This window comes from Astyanax mexicanus, chromosome 21 (genome assembly GCF_023375975.1).
Source record: "Astyanax mexicanus isolate ESR-SI-001 chromosome 21, AstMex3_surface, whole genome shotgun sequence".
In the NCBI taxonomy this organism is placed as follows: Eukaryota; Metazoa; Chordata; class Actinopteri; order Characiformes; family Acestrorhamphidae; genus Astyanax; species Astyanax mexicanus.
In genome coordinates, this window is record NC_064428.1 from 6542601 (window position 1) to 6562548 (window position 19948).

The 19948-nt window shown below is 35.5% G+C and overlaps 1 protein-coding gene across 2 annotated transcripts in view; it reads left to right on the forward strand.

Annotated features, from left to right (window-relative positions):
- Nucleotides 1-19948, forward strand: part of LOC103027145 (neural cell adhesion molecule 2) — a 564336-nt gene that overhangs the window by 386122 nt on the left and 158266 nt on the right. For both annotated transcript variants that reach the window (XM_022674973.2, XM_022674975.2), the window contains exon 2: nucleotides 10952-11026. In XM_022674973.2, the coding sequence (XP_022530694.2) occupies nucleotides 10952-11026 (75 nt within the window). The remainder of the gene's footprint in view (nucleotides 1-10951; nucleotides 11027-19948) is intronic.

The window sequence follows — 19948 nt, forward strand, 5'->3', positions numbered from 1 at the left end:
GTCCTCACATAGCTCATGCGAATTTAACCACTTTGTAAAAAGACATTATGTTAAGTATCTGCGCATGTCTACTTCTTGTATGGTCTGTGTGACAATACTTTACTTCCAGACCACCACACCCATTAGTGTACAGTAATGCCTAAACTCTGACGCTATTATAACCTATAAGCTATTATTAAGCCATAAAAATAGGCTGTAAGACACGGGGTGTAAAACAGCAATGAGCATCGTGATGCACCTTGAGCAGAGTGTATGATAGGCTCTAAAGATGACACCAGACCTTCTGGTTGTGCGTAGGGCTGCAACGATTAGTTGATATAATCGACATTGTTGATTATTTAAACTGGTCGACTACAAATTTAATTGTCGACTAATCGTTCATTTGTAACAGTACCGCATTACACAAAGTGCCGAAGACAGAAACGCAATGAGAGATGGGTAAATGTCTCACTTGCACAGTTTACACTCAACTCAGTGTCTCAAAAAGTATCTAAACACAAATTACACATTTACTCACTAAATATCAGTGATTTACATTTTAACAACATCCAGACATTTAAATGCTATTTAAATCTCATGCTCAAATGTTTCTATTGTTTTAAGAAATGGAGAACATGTCAGAAATAATCAACGACTAATCGACTAATCGAGTGATGCATGACAACAAACAATTTTCATTTCTGTTGGTTCATTTCTTCCTTCTTTTTGGATAAAATATCAGTTATGTTTGCTCCCATAAAAATTGATTATATAACAATAACAAATAATGTGCAGAATACTGGACTTTAAAAGTCCAGAACAGTGTTCAAAATCAAATACACGCATTCAGTGATCTGCCATAGACATCCCACTATACTCCCTATACACTCTATACCAGGGGTGTCCATTTGCGGCCCGTTTCCCTTTTTTGGAGCGGCCCGTAAGGTATTTTAGAAATAGAATGAAAGTTGGCCCGCTGTTAAGCAGGTTTTTATAATGTGAGATTCAAAGTTTGAACGCTAGTTGTAGCACAGAAAAACGGGCCAAAGAGTCTAAAAGCAGAGAGAGTGTTCAGTTGTAGCGCAGAAAAACATTCCAAAGAGTCTAAAAGCGGAGAGAGTGATCAGTTGTAGCACAGAAAAACGTGCCAAAGGATCTAAAAGTGGCGAGAGTGTTCAGTTGTAGCGCAGGAAAACAGACCAAAGAGTCTAAAAGTGGCGAGTGCTCAGTTGTAGCACAGAAAAACGGACCAAAGAGTCTAAAAGCAGAGAGAGTGTTCAGTTGTAGCGCAGAAAAACGGGCCAAAGAGTCTAAAAGTTGCCGTAATTAAGGAGTTTAATATTTTAAGAGACATCATGAAATGAAACATCAATTTGAAAAATCTTAGTTTACACAACACTGTCAATGATTGATAAAGATAGTAAGTCAAGTAAAACGGTGTGTAAATGAAAGTAATCAGGAAAATGTATTATTTAAAGTGGTATATTTCATTATTTGTTTTATTACTGAGGCACCCCTGCTCTATACCTTCCTGAACTCAGCTTATAAAACAGAACCATGCCTGAACTCTACCTTCCCTGAGACGGAGAGAGGCTGGCTCAAGATCTGCTGACTCAAACCCTGCTCTAAAAATGACATATGAACGTATCAGCACCTCTTAGTAGAGCTTCATTTGCTTTTCAATTACCATCTCGCAATCAATGCATTAAAAATGCAGCGGCAGTGCAAAACGCCGCTTCGATTAAGCCACGGGACAGGTCTTAATATAGAAGCTCAGGAGGGTTTCCAGTTGTGTGATGGGAGGAGAAAAAAAAGGCTGATATCTTTATGCCCTGGGATGTACTATGGTATTGTGGTTATTATGGGCTGCATGTTGGAGAGAAATCAGATTTAATAAGACTGAATGTTGATTTTGTGGTTTGTGGTGAGGGAATGATACCAAACAGAAGCACAGATATAGAAATGTTAGAAGATAGCATTGTGTATTTAGCTTTGTAGCACAGCAGGCACTCTCTGACTGACCATTAGCCTGGCTTTTCAGTGGTATGGGAAGGTTTTGATTCATTAATTGAGCTCTGTCGATTGAGTTTTCACAGGAAAACAAAGCTGAACATGTTTGGGATAATTCTGATTAGTTGTAATTTAAGAAAAGGGTCATTTCTTTTTTTATTGCAGAAATTCAACCTGGAACTGGAGTATATTGGCTTTATTGGCAAATTTTGTTTCGTTTTTACCTTACTTAAGTAGGAATTTTGGTTATCTCTACTTTTCTGGAGTAATTATTTCACATTTTCACACAGTTATCTGAACTTTCTACTCCTTATATTTTAATAAAAACAGCCTCGTTACTCCTGTTTCATTTCAGCTCGTTTTCATTCCGGCTTCTCATCGTTTAATAAAACCCCTATCCAGATAAATCTCTCCATCCAGATAGAGAGAATCTGATTGTGATTGGATGTAGAGAAGTATAAACATATACCATTCCGACTCCCTATTGGTTTATACTGTGATCCATCACACCTGCACACGCCCCCAACCATCCCCCCCCCCCACACACACACACACACTCCAGCTAGAACATAGCAGACGTATGTAGTCTAGTATGAAGATGATCAGTGCAGAGACTCAAGAGAACTCCAGATAAACTCCAGCCCAACTAAACTTTAACTTTAATATATTTACATTTTACATATAAAATACATTCATGGGCGGCACGGTGGCGCAGTGGGTAGCACTTCCGCCTCACAGCAAGACGGCCTGGGTTCGATTCCCGGCTGGGGCGACCCGGGTCTTTCTGTGTGGAGTTTGCACGTTCTCCCCGTGTCTGCGTGGGTTTCCTCCGGGTTCTCCGGTTTCCTCCCACAGTCCAAAGACGGCACGTTCAGGCTAATTGGAACTTGATTGAAATTGCCCCTTAGGTGTGAGTGTGTGAGTGAATGTGTCTGTGTGTCTGTCTGTGTCTGTCTGCCCTGCGATGGATTGGCGGCCTGTCCAGGGTGTATCCTGCCTTCCGCCCGATGCCTGCTGGGATAGGCTCCAGCCCCCCCCCGCGACCCTTCACGGATAAAGCGGTTGACAATGAGATGAGATGAGATGAGAATACATTGATTTACAATCAGCATATATGCAGCTGAAACACTAGAGAACAGCCTAGTGCAAAATCCCAAATTATATTATAAACATTAACATTTTAGTATTTTAACAATTTAGTAATTCTGGCTTTTAGTAAAAGTGTGTTTTGGGGAGGGGGAGGAGGGGGCTAGGACTCTGTGGGACTATAGGACTCTGTGGGCGTGGCCTAAGCTTTTGTTCTTTTAATGGCTCTATTTTTTCTCCTTACATTACTTTTACTTTTATACTTTAAGTAGTTTTAAAACCAGTACTTTTTCAAACACTTTTACTTAAAGAGTAAAAAGCTTGAGTTGATTCTTTAACTTCTACAGAAGTATTTTAAATACTAGTATCTATACTTTTACCTACAGAGTAATGAATGGAGATACTTTTCACAGTTTTGCAATATTTTTGCTCATCCACTCACAGCAAACGTTTCCCAGGTATGTTTTACCCAGATTGCAACACTTTCTTGGCCTGTTTGGTCCACAGGTTTATTACCAATTGAGCATTTATGGGAGTGGCTGAGATTCCAGCTTATTATGTAAATCTACATATGATTTAGGCCAATTTATAGTGTCAATTTATTCATTTATTTCATTTCAAGTAGACCAATAGTAACAGAAATGGTCCAATATATTGTCATCTTGACTTCCGTCAAATCTTCCTCTTCTTTTTTTTTTTGTTTGGCTTTCTATAAGGTTTTAGTTTGGATATACAGTTCTGCAACAAAAAAAGAGACCACTTAAAAATTAAAAACGAGTTTCTTTGATTTTACCAAATTGAAAACCTCTGGAATATAATCAAGAGGAAGATGGATGATCATCTTGATGGAAGCCATCAAACCAAACTGAACTGCTTGAATTTTTGCACCAGGAGTAAAGCAGTATAAAGTTATCCAAAAGCAGTGTGTAAGACTGGTGGAGGAGAACATGATGCCAAGATGCCATTGATTTCTGAACTCTTAAAACTTTATGAATATGAACTTTATTATATTTTTTTGATATTTCAGTCATTTCTCATTTTCTGCAAATAAATGCTCTAAATTACAATATTTTTATTTGGAATTTGAGAGAAATGTTGTCTGTAGTTTATAGAATAAAACAACAATGTTCATTTAACTCAAATTACATATAAACCTATAAATAGCTAAATCAGAGAAACTGATTCAGAAACTGAAGTGCTCTCTGTAAGACCACTGTATAAAATTTTGTTTCAAGAGTATTTGGATTAATTCTGTAATAAAAAGACATTTATAACCTTGGCTACAATATGTGAGCTTCCTTTTTTCTTGCTTCTGTCAGCGTTCCTTCTTTACACTCCCTTTTTTTTTTTCTCCGACACTTCTCAAATCTCTTTCTCTCAAAGGGTTAATTAAATCAGGTGCTGCCACGTGTTCCCCCTCACGCTCCAGCCGGGCCTGCGGGCACAGCGTGTTCGGTGTGGCAGCGCCGGGACTTTCAGCAGTATTTATAAATACAGCGCTGAAAGAAAAGCTCTGGGTGGAAGTTTGTTCTTTTATTTCAGACCCTTCAGAGTCTTTTACCCAGATTCTGCAGAGAGAGTCAGACTGGTCTGACCTAAAGCGTCTCAACTTTAAACAATTTAACACATTCCTGAGTAAAAGAAAAGGGGATTTGAAATATTCTCTAAAGATAGATATTTATAAAAAGCTAATATTAACTTCCTGTGTGATTAGATCACAACAGTAGCATCATTATAAAGGTAATTTTCTTGAACCTGAGAAATGGAAAATCTGTTCTTGTATGTAAGTTATAAACTAAAATTTGGACTCAATTTTATAATATCAGAACAAATAATCTAAAACAAAAATTGTGCTCATATTTTTCATATGCAACATTTTAACCCTTTCATGCAAAGAGGTCACTACAGTGTACAGCTGTTTAAAGTGTTTTTTTCTCTATATATGCATCATCCTTTACCAAAAAATTCTATTGGTTGGTCATTGTGCCGACAGACAGGGAGAAACACCAAACACCTTGGCTATTTCTGTTTCTCTTTTAATTAAAAAAATATATATAATTACATCAAATAACATCTAAGGTGACATGTTATGTAAAGATTTTAATTTTTTTTATTTTGAACTGCTTGAATTTTTGCACCAGGAGTAAAGGAATAAAGTTATCAAAAGCAGTGTGTAAGACTGGTGGAGGGAAAACATGGCAAGATGCATGAAAACTGTGATTAAAATTCGGGATTTTTAACCAAATATTGATTTCTGAACTCTTAATTTGTTCTTACCGCCATTTCTCATTTTCTGCAAATAAATACTTTAAATTACTTTTTTTTTTTTTTTTTGAATTTGGGAGAAATGTTGTCAGCATTAAATATTTATTTATCGAATAAAGATAGAATATATATTTTTTTCAAACCTTGTTTTACATCCCTAAGGATGTATAAAACACTTAGTAAAAAAATCCTGACTGAGTTTATTATAATTTATGCATGAGAGGGTTAAACTAAATTTTGCCCTTTTATGTGCAATATGAGAACTTTTTTTCCTGATCTTGCAACAACTAAAAAGAGAAATGCAAACAGAAATGAGTACATTAAAATGTGTGAGCACAAATAAACTATTGTACAAATAAAAAATAACTTTTTTTATAGTATTTCCTCTTAAACTTTATTTCAATTAAAGAAAAATCCAACAGAACTACATACTATTTCATGTTAAATGAACGTGTCCCCCTTAGATAATAAAATAATAATATAATAACAATATAATTACGAAAATTAAAAAACTACTAAAACTACAATATAAATAGAAATAAATAAAAACTACAAATACAATATATCTACAAAATTACAACTAAATCAACTACAGTGTAACTATAGAAATACAACTGTGAAAACTACAGTTTAACTACAAAGAATAAAACTACTAAATCTAGAGTATAGCTAGAAAAATAACAGCACTATGACTACAATATAACTAGAAAAAAATACAACTACTAAAACTACAATATAACTGAAAAATTACAACTACTAAAACTAATATATAATTAAACATACAACTACTGTCACGTCTTTGCCCTATTTTCTGTCTGTTGTCATGTTTTTTTTTTACTGTTCCTCGTTCCTGTGTCTCCCACGTGACCCGTGCTCCTCTGTGTTTCATCCCCAGTTATTTTTCACTTACCTGTGTTCATTTGTAACTCCGCCCCTTAGTCCCAGGTGTTTCCTGTTTCCCGTTTGTGTCCACCACTATTTATAGTCCTGTTTCCTTTCTCGTGTGTCGATCCTTGTACGTTTCACATCTGTCAGTGCTCCGTGTTTTTGATTGTTTCCTGTTTTTTCCATGTTTGTTTTGTGTTTATTTTTGTTAGTAAATTTGTGTGTAGTTTGCGTTTGCATCCACCTCCTCGTCCTTCCTGCTACAAACCTGACAACTACAATATAACTACAAAAATTACAACAACTACAATATATCTAGAAAAAATACAACCACAACTACAATACAACTAGAAAAAATACAACTACTAAAACTACAGTGTTACTACAAATATTACAACTACTAAAACTACAATGTAACTAAGAAATACAACTACAATATAACTACAAAAATACAACTACTGAAACTACAATGTAAATACAAAAAAATACAACTACTAAAACTACTATATAACTGAAAAATATAACTACAACTACTATACAACAAGAAAAAATACAACTACTAAAACTACAATATAACTAGAAAAATTATAACTACAACAACTACAATGTAACAAGAAAAAGTACAACTACTTGTACTACAAAATAACTAAAAAAGTACAACTACAATATAACTACAAAAAATACAACTACAACTACAATATAACTACAAAAATTACAACTACTAAAACTACAATATAACTACAAAAATATAACTACAATATAACTACAAAAATATAACTACTAAAACTACAATACAGCTAGAAAAAATATAACTACTAAAACTACAATATAACTACAAAATACATCTACTACAACTGCAATATAACTACAAAATTACAACAACTACAACTACAATGTAACTACAAAAAATACAATTACTAAAACTACAATATAACTAGAAAAAATAACAACTACTAAAACTACAAAATAACTACAAAAATTACAACTACTAAAACTACAGTATAACTACAAAAAATACAACTACTAAAACTACAATATAACTAGAAAAAATACAACTACTAAAACTACAATATAACTAGAAAAAATACAACTACTAAAACTACAATATAACTATAAAATACATCTACTACAACTTTAATATAACTACAAAAATAAAACTACTAAAACTACAATGTTACTACAAATATCACAAGTACTAGAACTACTATATAACTTAAAATACAACTACAATATAACTACAAAGATTACAAGAACTACAATATACCTAGAAAAAAATACAACTACAACAACAATACAACTAGAAAAAATACAAATACTACAACTACAGTATAACTACAAAACATTACAACAATTACAACTACAATATAACTACAAAAATACAACTACCAAAACTACAATATAACTACAAAAATACAACTACCAAAACTGCAATATAACTACAAAAATACAACTACCAAAACTACAATATAACTAGAAAAAATACAACTACAATATAACTACAGCAGCTACAGATCTTGTTTCAGATTATTTGAGAGTGGCAGTGTCTGATTGGATAATTGGTTGGTTATTAAATGAAAGCTCTGATTTCTCCAGGACTGTTTAAGGGACATCCCAACTATCTCCTTCATTCTTATTAGAGAAATATAAAGCAGTCAGAATGTCTGATTAAAGAACAGTTGATTGAGATCAGCAGTGTGACGGAGCTGCAGTATTAGATGGTTATTGGGTGGAGGAGGCATTGGGCTCATGCGCTGAATGGAATTGTGCTGAATGGGGTCTAATCCTGTAATCCTGTGTGTAAGTGTTGGTGTGTGGGAGTCGATTGAGTCTGTGTAGGAGGTAAATTAAATCCACTGTTTGCTCAGCTTTGACCAGACTCTGCTATAAATACTAAACAGTGTACAGATGATAAGCCCTAATCGAATAAATGCAGAGAAAAGAAGTGTTAATACTTCGCTAAATCGTCTCGCTAGGTGAGGCGTAACTACAGGAACCAGGTCAGTATTGGAAAATAAAAGGTCTAATGATGGTTTAGGGCACCTTGCTGCAACCTAATTTATAATTATACACCCACTGAGAGAGAAAAAATAAATAATACAGATACATGCTGAATCAGCAATAAATCTGGCAACCAGGGATGCAAAAAAATAATAATAATAATAATGCAATCTGGTGTTGAAAATGTGAGAATTTACCATTATTGCTTATGGGTTACAACCTGAACCTGTGTAAAAAAACTCTTTGCCCCCTAAAACCTTATAACTTGGTTTTTCCACCCTTGGTGACGATAACTGGTAACAAGTCTTTCACATCTCTGTGGAGATTAATGCATTTTATTCCACTTTTCTTTACAGAATTGTTTTAATTCAGACATTAATTAAAGAATTAAGGGTTTTCCAGCATGAACTTCCTGTTTAATATCATGCCACATCCTCACGAATAGGCTTTGACTAGGCCACTCCATTCAGTGTTTAGGGTCATTGTCCTGCTGCAGAACTCAAGTACACCTGAGTTTAACCTTCCTGTTATGTTCTGGGTCAAATTGACTCGTTTTAAAGTTTGAAGATCTAGGAAAAAATAGTTAAAAGTGTTTATTTATTTTTTTTTTTATGAAACCGTCTTGTGCTTGCATTGCATGTAATCAACATATAATATGGAAATGGTTCATATCATATATTTGCAACCACCCCTGCAAACAAATAAATAAATAAATAAATAAATAAATAAATACAACAGAATTGCAATGATATTGGTACCACTTTAAAATCAGACTACCTTTATAAAGGGTTTATAACTGGTTTACAATTAGTTTATTAATGGTTACTAATTAGGTTGTAAATGGCTTAAAATCATTAAATCATTAATAATCAGTTATAGCACATACGTAAAAAGGGCAACGATATAGATGGCTGTTGGTGCACTATTTGGCAAACAACAGGTCATTGTTGCTCTTTCTACGTATGTGTTATAACTGATTATTAAAGATTTTTAAGGCATTCACAACCTAATTAGTAACTATTAATAAACTAATTGTAAAACCATTTATAAACCCTTTATAAAGGTAGTCTTATTTTAAAGTGGTACCATGTTATGTTTCAATGTTATTTAAAACTGTTATGTTTTTTTATGTTGGTCTTTTAAAAGTAATAATGTAGTGAAACATTTAAAAAAGTTTGAACATGTATTTTTTCTATGAAAAATTAGTGAATTTTCCTAATTGAAGCATTACCTGTTAGAGGTAAGCAACACCATTGGACTAAATGCTGTTAGAATGATTATCATTAGTATTAATTTAATTAGCATTTAATAATTAGCATTTTTATTTTTTTTGGTTTTAGACATAATTAAAATATGGATAATTGGATAATAAAAAATGCACAGGGTCAAATTGACTCGGGAAGACCATTGCTGTTCCTGACAAATGAACATAACAGGAGGGTTAAAGTCAAAAACTGATGGGCATTCTCCTTCTTTGTTCTTTTAGTAAAATTCTTACTGTTAATTTTATACCAGATCTTACAGTACAGATACATTTTTAAAAAGTTATACTTTTGTCTCTACAGGAATCAGAATGTAAGATGTATATTGGCAAAATCTGAGACAGACCTTTATATTCTTATTGATTGGTAGTGTTTTTTATTTTGGAATTCTCCCATGGAGACCATTTTCACCGAGTCTCTTTCTTATTATTGAATCATTAACAGTGATCTTAACTGAGGCGAGTGAGAGCTGCAGTTCTTTAAATGTTGTTCTGGGTTCTTTTGTGACCTCCTGGATGAGCTCTTCATGCCCTTTTGGAGTAATGTTGATAAGCCGGTCACTCCTGGGAAGGTTCACCAGCGTTCCATTTGTGTTTTCTCCATTAGTGAATTATAACAGCTCTCACTGTGGTTCTCTGGAGTCTAAACATCTTAGAAATTACAGATTGCAATGACTTTGTCTTCAGTTTCTTTAGATTGGGGTATAATTTGTTGCTTTTTGAGATATTTTATCTGCTTCACGTTGTCAGAGAACTTATATTTTTAGGTGATTTCTTGGTTCTACAGGTCTGGCAGTAATCAGGCCTGGTTATAGTTATATATAGGCCCTAAATATAATGAATCACAGTTAATTAATGTGAGGACATTGACAGCAGTGCTATTGTACCATTGTTACAGGTTAGTAAAGCATCGAAAAGATTTAAAAACTGCTATTTTAGAGTAAATTCCCACAAAGTATTGCAATAAGAAAGTGTACACTCTCCCTCCCCAACACAAAAAGAAGAAGAAAAGAATGACAGGTTTTTTTGGGCAGAAGAAGTGCACATGATTTTTGGTTTGGAGCCAAATTTGGCAAAATGAAACATGGCATCTCCATACTGCCATCTGTAGACTGGTCTCTGTTACAGCAGAGCTGATCCTCTCTTGGCAGGCTAAATCAGTGCAGAGTCTGAAAAGAAAACGTATTTTTTTATTAATTTATTTATTTTAATGATCTGTAGTTTAGTTGAGAGTGTTTATATCATGTTCTGTTGGAGCTTGTGTGTTTTATTTATTGGCAGTAGCTTCTTTCTCCCAGTCTGTCCTTCAGGGATGACATTGGCTTGAGTCAGCTTCTTCACCTTTGTTTTTTTTTTCAGAAATACTTTTTGAAAATGGATTTTTTGATGTTTGATAGAGCTATCTTCACTAGAACGAGAAAACTCAACCTCTCTCTCCCTTCTTCCCTCCCTCCCTCTCTCCCTCAGCTGTTCTTCAGGTGTCTATATCCCTCAACAAGGTGGAGCTGAGTGTTGGAGAGTCCAAATTCTTCACCTGCACAGGTAAAGTTTTATTCACCTTTATTATTCACTCCAGCACGAGTTGGTTTGGTTAAAACCATAGACTGTATATAAAGATGGACGCCGTGTCGCCGTTCCCATTCATTCAATGAAAATTAAGACAAAATCTTCCGCCAATTTGGCGATTCAGAGACCAGAGTCTGCGCAGTAGAGACCAGAGGAGGGAGAAAGACTGTGGAGAGACAGCCTACTCATTTAAATAACCCCGCCCCTGAGGGCTGCCTCGAGGTCACAGGCTGCAGAGCGGGGCGGAGCGGAGCTGACGGTCTGTTATTGGTCCCGCCCATAAGCAGCCCTTTTACCATAACCACACCTTTTTTGAATAGAGCCGAATAAAGTTTTAAAAACCGAATTCTGTGGGGATATAAAAATTTGACAATATAAACAGAGGTTACACTAGCTGTTGCATTTAAATGGAGGTAGAATTACAGTATATTAGAAAAAAACGTGATTGAAAGTTGTCTGTTTTGCCATTGAAACCTATGGGGATGGGTGGAGTTACACAGCTTTCTGCAGCCGAACAGCAGGGGGCGCCCGACCTGTGGTGGCTTCACTTTTAAGAGACGATGCTCTGTCCAGCTATACACAGACTATGGTTAAAACGGACTCTGTTTCATTTGTACCATTAATGCGGTTCGATTAAGCAGATGTGAAAACAGCAGAGGTGGAAAGTAATGAATTACATTTACTCACATACTGTAATTGAGTAGATTTTATGAGTAATTTGTCATTTTTAAAGTAGTTTTTAAAATAGGTCATTTTACTTTTACTCAAGTACATTTTGACACAAGTAATTTACTTCACTACATTGGAAAACTCCCCGTTACTGAGTAAAAAATAAAATGCTGGGAAAAAAATAATTGAACCAATACGGGACGCGATTTTGTTCCGTATTTTTATAAATGTAAACATTTCAACACAAAATACACAGAAATCTGTAAAAAAAAAAAAATCATCTAAGGAATTATTTGTCAGATTAAAATTGTGTGTACAGATTTCTGTGTATTTTGTGTCAAAATGTTTATATTTGTAAGGAATACAATGTCTAGTGATGATTACATAAAATATTATAAAAAGTGGGGTTTGGATGACCTGTCTTACTTTTGACTCATAAGAAAGGCACCAGCAAATACTGTTCAATTTAGGTAAAAATGACCCCATGGTTCAAAGAGTGTCCCTATAGTTATTGGGAACATTAAACAATCTGCTTGACTGTTAAAAAACATGTAAATAGCAGTTAAAGCACAGCAATGGCAATTTAAAAAATAATAATGATCTGTAAAACTATAAAAATACAGTTTATAGTCGCCTATATGACCATCATTTTTAACAGTAAAAAAAAATTGGATCATAGAAACCTATACCACTTGTTCTTGAAAATGTTTTATGTGGAATAATAGTTCATTAAAAACGATTTAATTTATGATTTGTTTTTACTTTTGTACATCAAATAATTAAAAGTAACTATGTAACTTTTACTCAAAATATTTTAAATTGAGTACTTTTTACTTTTACTCGAGTAGATTTTTAGATGGGTACTTTTACTTTTACTTGAGTAGAATTTTAGCAAAGTAAAGGTACTTTTACTTAATTACATTTTTTCAGTACTTTTTCCACCTCCGACCCAGCTATCAAATATACTCCTTTTATTTGAGCTAAACTGCTGATAACTGATCATATATCAGTTTCATCTGATATATATATATATATATATATATATGCCAGATAATGCTAATTACCATAGCTATGAACCAACACTGTCTCTGCTGCTCCATGCTGTTTACACTAAACTGTCTGTTTTCGGGCTGTTTGAATGAGTGAATGAATTATGTTATATGATCAGAATTATGTTAATTAACACTGTAACATAGAAGCATATAACTATTATTTAATGAAAAGATTTCTAATAACAGCTACACACAGCGCCGCAAGTCAAACGCGGACAAGCGGAGGAGTTCACGTGCGCCCAGAGCTACGTGATTATAACATTTTTCATTTTTATTATGGTTTAATTTTATTTTGTTTTGATTTTTTCTCCTACAGTTCAGTAAGTTTTATTTGTTTTTAGAGTGGGCTGGCTAGTTTTTATTATTTTTCACACATCTCATCAGAGAGATCAATCTAAGAAACAAATGAAAGAGAGAGAGAGAGAGAGATTTGAGTGTTCTGGTGTATGAGCTGCTCACAGGTAAAGGTTCTAATACACTGTATCTCCTGTTTCTCTTTTCTCTCCCTCGTGCTAATATTCTAATCCCATACATAATTCTGCAGTTTCTCAGTGTTTTCTGTCGTATTTTGCGGCTAGCGTGAGCGCTTTACACAAGAACTAACGCCACGGACCACAAGGTGCCGCGCGCTGCCGCTGTTGTGCCGAATCTGACTCCCTGTTGAATCCGACTCCGCTCCGCAAACAGAATCGACACAACACCGCCCGCTGTAGAACTGCGGGAGTGAAATATAAATTATAAATAAATTAAACACGAAAATGAGGGTATTCTATCAGTAATTTCAGTTCGTTTTAGTTTTAGTTTTATATACACACAATACAGTTCCAGTTAGTCGTTTTTATTAGATTCAGTTAACACAAATGTTTTTTCACTTTCAGTTTTTGTTCTTTCGTTCGTTTTCGTTAACAATAATAATTGGTTCCTTAGCAACATTGTGATTATCACACAGAGCTTTAAATAAAATAAAAATATAATTAAAAAACAGATGCCTACATCTCAGACTATTTTCTGAAGCCCGACTCGGGTCAGGTCGGGTTCGGCCAGAGAATCTAAGCTCTAGTTTACATGCACAACCAAATAAACTGCTAATAAGACACATTTTATTGTATATATTAGCCAGATAACACAAACTATCACACCTATGAACAAATGCTGTCTCTGCTGCTCCATGCTGTTTACACGCACAGTATGTGCTGTGTTCACTGCTCACAGCCGTGTGACTCGTAACTTGATTGAGTCTATATGTTCTTTTCGGTCAGCGTTGTTTTTTGCCTTGGAACTGTTCCACAGATGCCAATTTTACTCAGTCTTTTTCTTACAAACAAACTGTGGAACATTGATCCGGTCTCGATCTGACCCAGCTATCAAATATACTCCTTTTATTTGAGCTAAACTGCTGATTAGGCGCAATTTAATCCAATATATTAGGCAGATAACACAAATGATCACACCTACACTGCAAAAAACTAAATCTTAGCAAGTGAAATGTTCTAAATTTAAGGCAATAAATCATATTTCCTTCTCTGATAAGACTTTTTGTCCTATAAAGAATAAGCATTGTGTAAGTGTTTGATTATTTTGTTTATTTTAGGGATAATTATCTTAATCATTCTTACTTAGAATTTGTACCTTATTTAAAATAAGCACAATCAAGCAGCATCAGGTTATTCTGATTCTTGTGGCCAAAAAACAGTGACTTTTTGGCTTGATTTAGGCGTTACTTCACTCATTTTGAGACTTTGCCATTGCTTTTTTGTAAGAAATCTTACTAAGAATATTTTGCTTACCCCATTGGCAGATTTGTTTTTGCTTAATATACATATATTTGTCTTAATTTGCATATATTTTGTCTAGTTTTTGCCAATGTATTTTTTGCAGTGTATGAACAAATGCTGTCTCTGCTGCTCCATGCTGTTTACACGCACAGTATGTGCTGTGTTCACTGCTCGCAGTTTCAGCATTTTTCAGCATTTATTCACACTGCACAGATATACACACTGTAACACAGAATCATCTCACTATAGTTACTTAAATGCTCCCACGCCAGACAGCTCTGACCAATCAGAGGAGATGATGTGGTCACATGGTTTATTGGTGAGCATTTCGGTGCGTTTAGCTTTTTATTTCCGTGTGAAACCAAAGCAAACAGAGGGAGAAACTCTCCAAATAAACAAACTCACCAAACTGATCCGGACCATAGAAACTATAACAACTACAGGTGTGAAAAATGCCCTAAGGATATCTAGGATAATATGATAATAGGATAATATGATAAGGGCTCCAGCATTGAAAAAGTGATCCGTACCTGTTTGTTATAAAACATCAGCTAGTTGTCATTTTTATATATAATTAAAAGTGTTCAAATATTACGGGGTTTAACTGCAATAAATAAAATAAAATAATAATTTAATGTATGTGTCTGAAATATTGGCTGATGGGATTTTTTAAAATGTCCATCAGTTTTTGATTTACAGAAAAAAAAAAAATCTGTTTAGTACATTTAAAAAGGCAACTCTTACACTGAATATAAATGACGTCATTATTTTAAAAATGCATGTAATAATTGAGTTTGAATTCACATTTATGACAATCCTAATAAATAAGTTAAAAGCTGAATGTCTGTTCTTTAAAAATACAGTACCAGTCATTCAATCTTCTCATTCAATGGTTTTCCTTAATTTTTTATTCATACAGAATTATGTAGTAAACAGTTAAAAAGTGTTATTCCTCCACATTAATCCCCTGATCTAAACCTGATGGGCTGAGATGGTGATTTGAGGTGATTTAATTGGGATGTGCTGGAGCTTCACAGCGTGAAGGAAAAGCAGCAACTATTGTTCAGCACCTCCAGGAACTCCTTCCTTCAAGATGCTGAGAAAACTATTCCAGGTGACTCTCCCTCATGAAGACACTGAGATTAAAATCTCACCAAGAGTCTGCAGATCAATCTAACAATCTAAAGTATTTTAAAGTTTGTTTAATAGTTTTTGCTTAGAGAATAATGCTGCATAGGTTCCTGTAGAGCTTTAATATAGTCTTTAATATTAAATTTACAATGTAAAAAAATCATAAAATGAAAGAAAACGCATTGAATGCGACGAGGTCTGACCAAACTTTTGACTGGTACTGCATAGCCAACGATAAGACCCGTCAGTGGAAACATATGTAATAGAGGAGAAAGTTGTGCAGGCGAGCAGAATTGATTTCACATCAAATTAAATGTCTTTCATTATTATTTCATTTTATTCATGGTGGGAGTTAGTTTGAATAAGTTACGAGCTGAAAGAAATTGAATTAAGTTCCAGTCGGCTGCATTAATCTTGAACTTTTTTTTTCGGGGTTACATTGATCGGAGCGGCAGAAGGAAATAGAATTAGAGAGACAGCGAAAGAGAAATATAAAGCATAAGGTTCTAATCTCACGTCGTCGGTGGCTGTAGCCCTTTCACACTTCACACACTTCCCTGTCTACCTGTTGAGGTACCTGTTGGAGCTCACAGCCTGACAGGGGACTGATTAACATTCTCCATGGCTGATTAGGCGCACATGAGACATGCAGTCGCCATAAGAGCAAATTGACCCCCCTTCAGCCCCCCTTCCTCCGTTCTTCATATGCTCATCTCTGTTAAACCAATTCATTCCCGTAAATTCATCACCAGTCCTCGGTGTACGGCTGCTACCAGACCCCTCTTGACACAGCCCAGTCAATTACGGCTCAGGGATGAGGAGGCTTAGGAAGCTAAAAGAGGAAAAAGAAAGAAGAATGGAAGATGCAGGAGTAAAGGAATAATTTCAGCACTGATGCTGTGATGATCTGTGGAGCCATTATACAGGGGTTGGACAATGAAACTGAAACACCTGGCTTTAGAGCACAATAATTGATTGTGGTGACTGACAGTTCTGGTGGAAACAGGAGAGTTTGATCAGCCGTGGTTTTATGTTTTTTGGATACAATCCGGGTTAGCACCCGAACATCCCTTTCAGACAGCTTCCTCTTACAGCGTCCACAGTTAATCCTGTTGGATGTGGTTGGTCCTTCTTGGTGGTATGCTGACATTACCCTGGATACTGTGGCTCTTTTTTAGTATGATAGTTCTCACCCACACACAGCTAGAGATAAACTAATTCATTTTCATGAAATCGTAAAATTCATGTTACCAGGTCCCTCATCCCAACCCAGTCAATTATGGCTCAAGGAAGAGGACACTGAGCAAAAAACGAGAAAAGAGAGAACCTAAGAAGGAAGATTTAGCACATGCTGTCTCTCATGTAAGAGCTTTTAAATAGCATTTTTCAGCAGTATAATGTTCACCCTTACACTGTTAGAGTTAAACTAATTAATTTCTGTAAATTCATGTATAGTCCCTTGCATATTGTCGCTGTCCTATAAAAAACACTTATCTCCATTTTTGTCGATTTTCAGTTTAGTACATAATTTGAACAGACAAACTGTCTTTTACACTGTGTCAAAATTTCTTGATGAACGGACCAATAGAAACTCTTCAAAATTACCTGAAATAAACTGTTTTTACATTGACTTCCATTGAAAGTTTACAAGGTTTTTTCCCTCTCCTGTAAAGTTGCTGTTTTGGAGATAAGTGTTTTTCATTGGACAGCGACGATATACTGTAGAGACCCTGCTACAAGGTCCCTTTTGACATAAAAAAGCACAAAAATGGGGATGCTAAGCACGCTGATATAAAATGAGAGAACTAAAGAAGAAAATCGGAAGAGTAAAGGAATCATTTTAGCACTGCTGGCTGGTGTGATGATCTGTGGAGCAATCACATATGACAGTTAATCTCCAGTAGTAGTGATAAGAAGAACACTAACAGGTCATCGATGTATGCAGAACATCCTGCAGCCACATGTGCTGCCTCTTATGTTTGGGCTTTCATCTGGCTTTCATTTTTAGCAGGATAATGCTCTTCCACACACGCAGCAAGAGTTAAAGGAATTAATTTCTGTAAATGAATCACCAGCCTGCTAGGGGTGGGCGATATGACTCTAAAATAATATCACAATATTTCATTAAAAAAGAAAAATCAAGAATACACTACTGCAACAAAATAAAAATTAAATTATGATATATAATATGGCACATTATCAGATTTGTAACAGAAGACATTCATGATCCAGAATGTCATGATATTAATAATGCACTCCACATATCTCCAATATATATATATATATATATATATATATATATATATATATATATATATATATATATATCCAGGATTAAAGTAACATAAATGATCCTGTACAGATATAATCTGACTCTAGTAGATACAGTATATAATGGCAAATGAGAACAGTGTGAATTTTTATTTTGCTAAAAACAGCGAAAAAGTAGAAAGTAGAACCCTGATGTGATAATTAGAGGTGGGTGATATGGAACGATATTTCAGTGAATAATATTATATACGATATTAAATAATGTTGGCGATATTATTGCATACAATGCAATATGGCACGCCTCTAATCCCTGCTACCAGACTATTCAATTATGACACGAGGATAAGGAGGCTTAGCAATTCAACAGAAAACGAGGGAACGAAATAGAGAAAGAAAAAAAGAAGCAGGGATGGAAGGGGTAAATAAGAAAGACGGAAAAGTGAGAGACTAACTTTAGCCTTCGTCTGCCACAGGAGCACCGGGAGACGATAAAACCCGACGATAAAAGATGAGTCTACCAGTTCCTCAATTAATATATCCCCCGCTCCACCACCCCCCTACCCATCTCACAGCCATACATAATCATAAACTGTTCTGGAGTAATTGCTGGGATCACAGAAGGTCTGTTTATTAAACAGGGCGGCCACGTGAACAAGTGCAATTTAGTAACGGAATGAGTCCCGATTACGGCACGTCAGCGCCGATGCCGTTCGGGAGACAGATGTGAAGATCATTTTGATGGACATGAATTGACATTAGAGATCAGTGCCTATTAGAAGCTACATTATCGGAACTGTTGCAAAGGCAGAAAATTGGCACTGGCTTTGTCTGCGGTCGAACAGCAGCTCTAATCCCTTCAGCAGAAACACCAGCAAATGTCAATGAGCTCGGCTTCAGGAACCTCCCTCCATCCCTTCTTATTTACTGACTCACAAACTGAGGAGGATTAGTCTGTGTTTTTCAGTTGCTACAGGACTCTTATCTGACTGACAGCTTTAGGTTTAAGTTTTAACCAATCAACGCTTTTTAAAATGGCTTCTGCCCCCTTGTGTCTGCGTGACCCTTCTCCTGATTTTGAGAAGAGTGTAGTAATAAGACTATAAGCAAAGTCCCAGGACAATCTAACCAATCAGATTCATGATTTTCACTCCAGGGGCGGGGCCATGGCTGTGTAACCCCTTAGAGGCGCTGTGTTGATGAAGGGGCTACACATTGCTTAGTGTAAAACGGAGCAATAGATCACTACAGTAATAAGACTCAATAAGAGCTTAGAAAATGCATTCACAGTAGTCCTATTCGAATCATAAATTTACCTCAGCATTGCTATTCTAATCAAGAACGTACCTCAGTAGTGCACTTCTAATCAGTAATTTACATCTGAATTGCTATCCTAATCCCTATCCTTTTTGCAACGGAAAACGCAGGTGCACCACTGACTGAATACAACCTAGACAGATGTCAACAGTCAGATGTTAATTTGTTATCTTGGCAGTGAATTGTCAACAAAGGTGCATCCCCTAACACATGTACACATCCAATCGTTATGCAAACTTGGACACGCAGCCGTGCACAAACCCATAGCACATGCCTGTTGGGAAGCGTTGGACATGTCCAGGTAGCTGCACCACTGAAATAGCAATGGCAAGTGAAAAGCTTGCCATTCTCAGAAATGTCTCAACCTCTTTGGTCTGGCAAGTCACCAGATTTATTGCAAATCTGTAATTTGTGGGACTAGCTGGGATGCCAGTTTGAGCAACATATGAATGTAGAGCAGGATCTACATGCCCAGCTGCAGCAGCATCTGCAAGCAAACTGATAATCTGATTAAAAATAAAGAAATACTTTATTTTCTTCTGCAAAGCTCTGCAATCAAAGTATATGCTTTGCAATATCCCCCTCCCCAGACCTGCTCTCCTCATTCTGTCCTGCCTTGGCTGGATCACCCTCTCCTGGCTCCTCTCCGACGCCCACACAGCCCCCCACACTGTCCTCAGATGTCC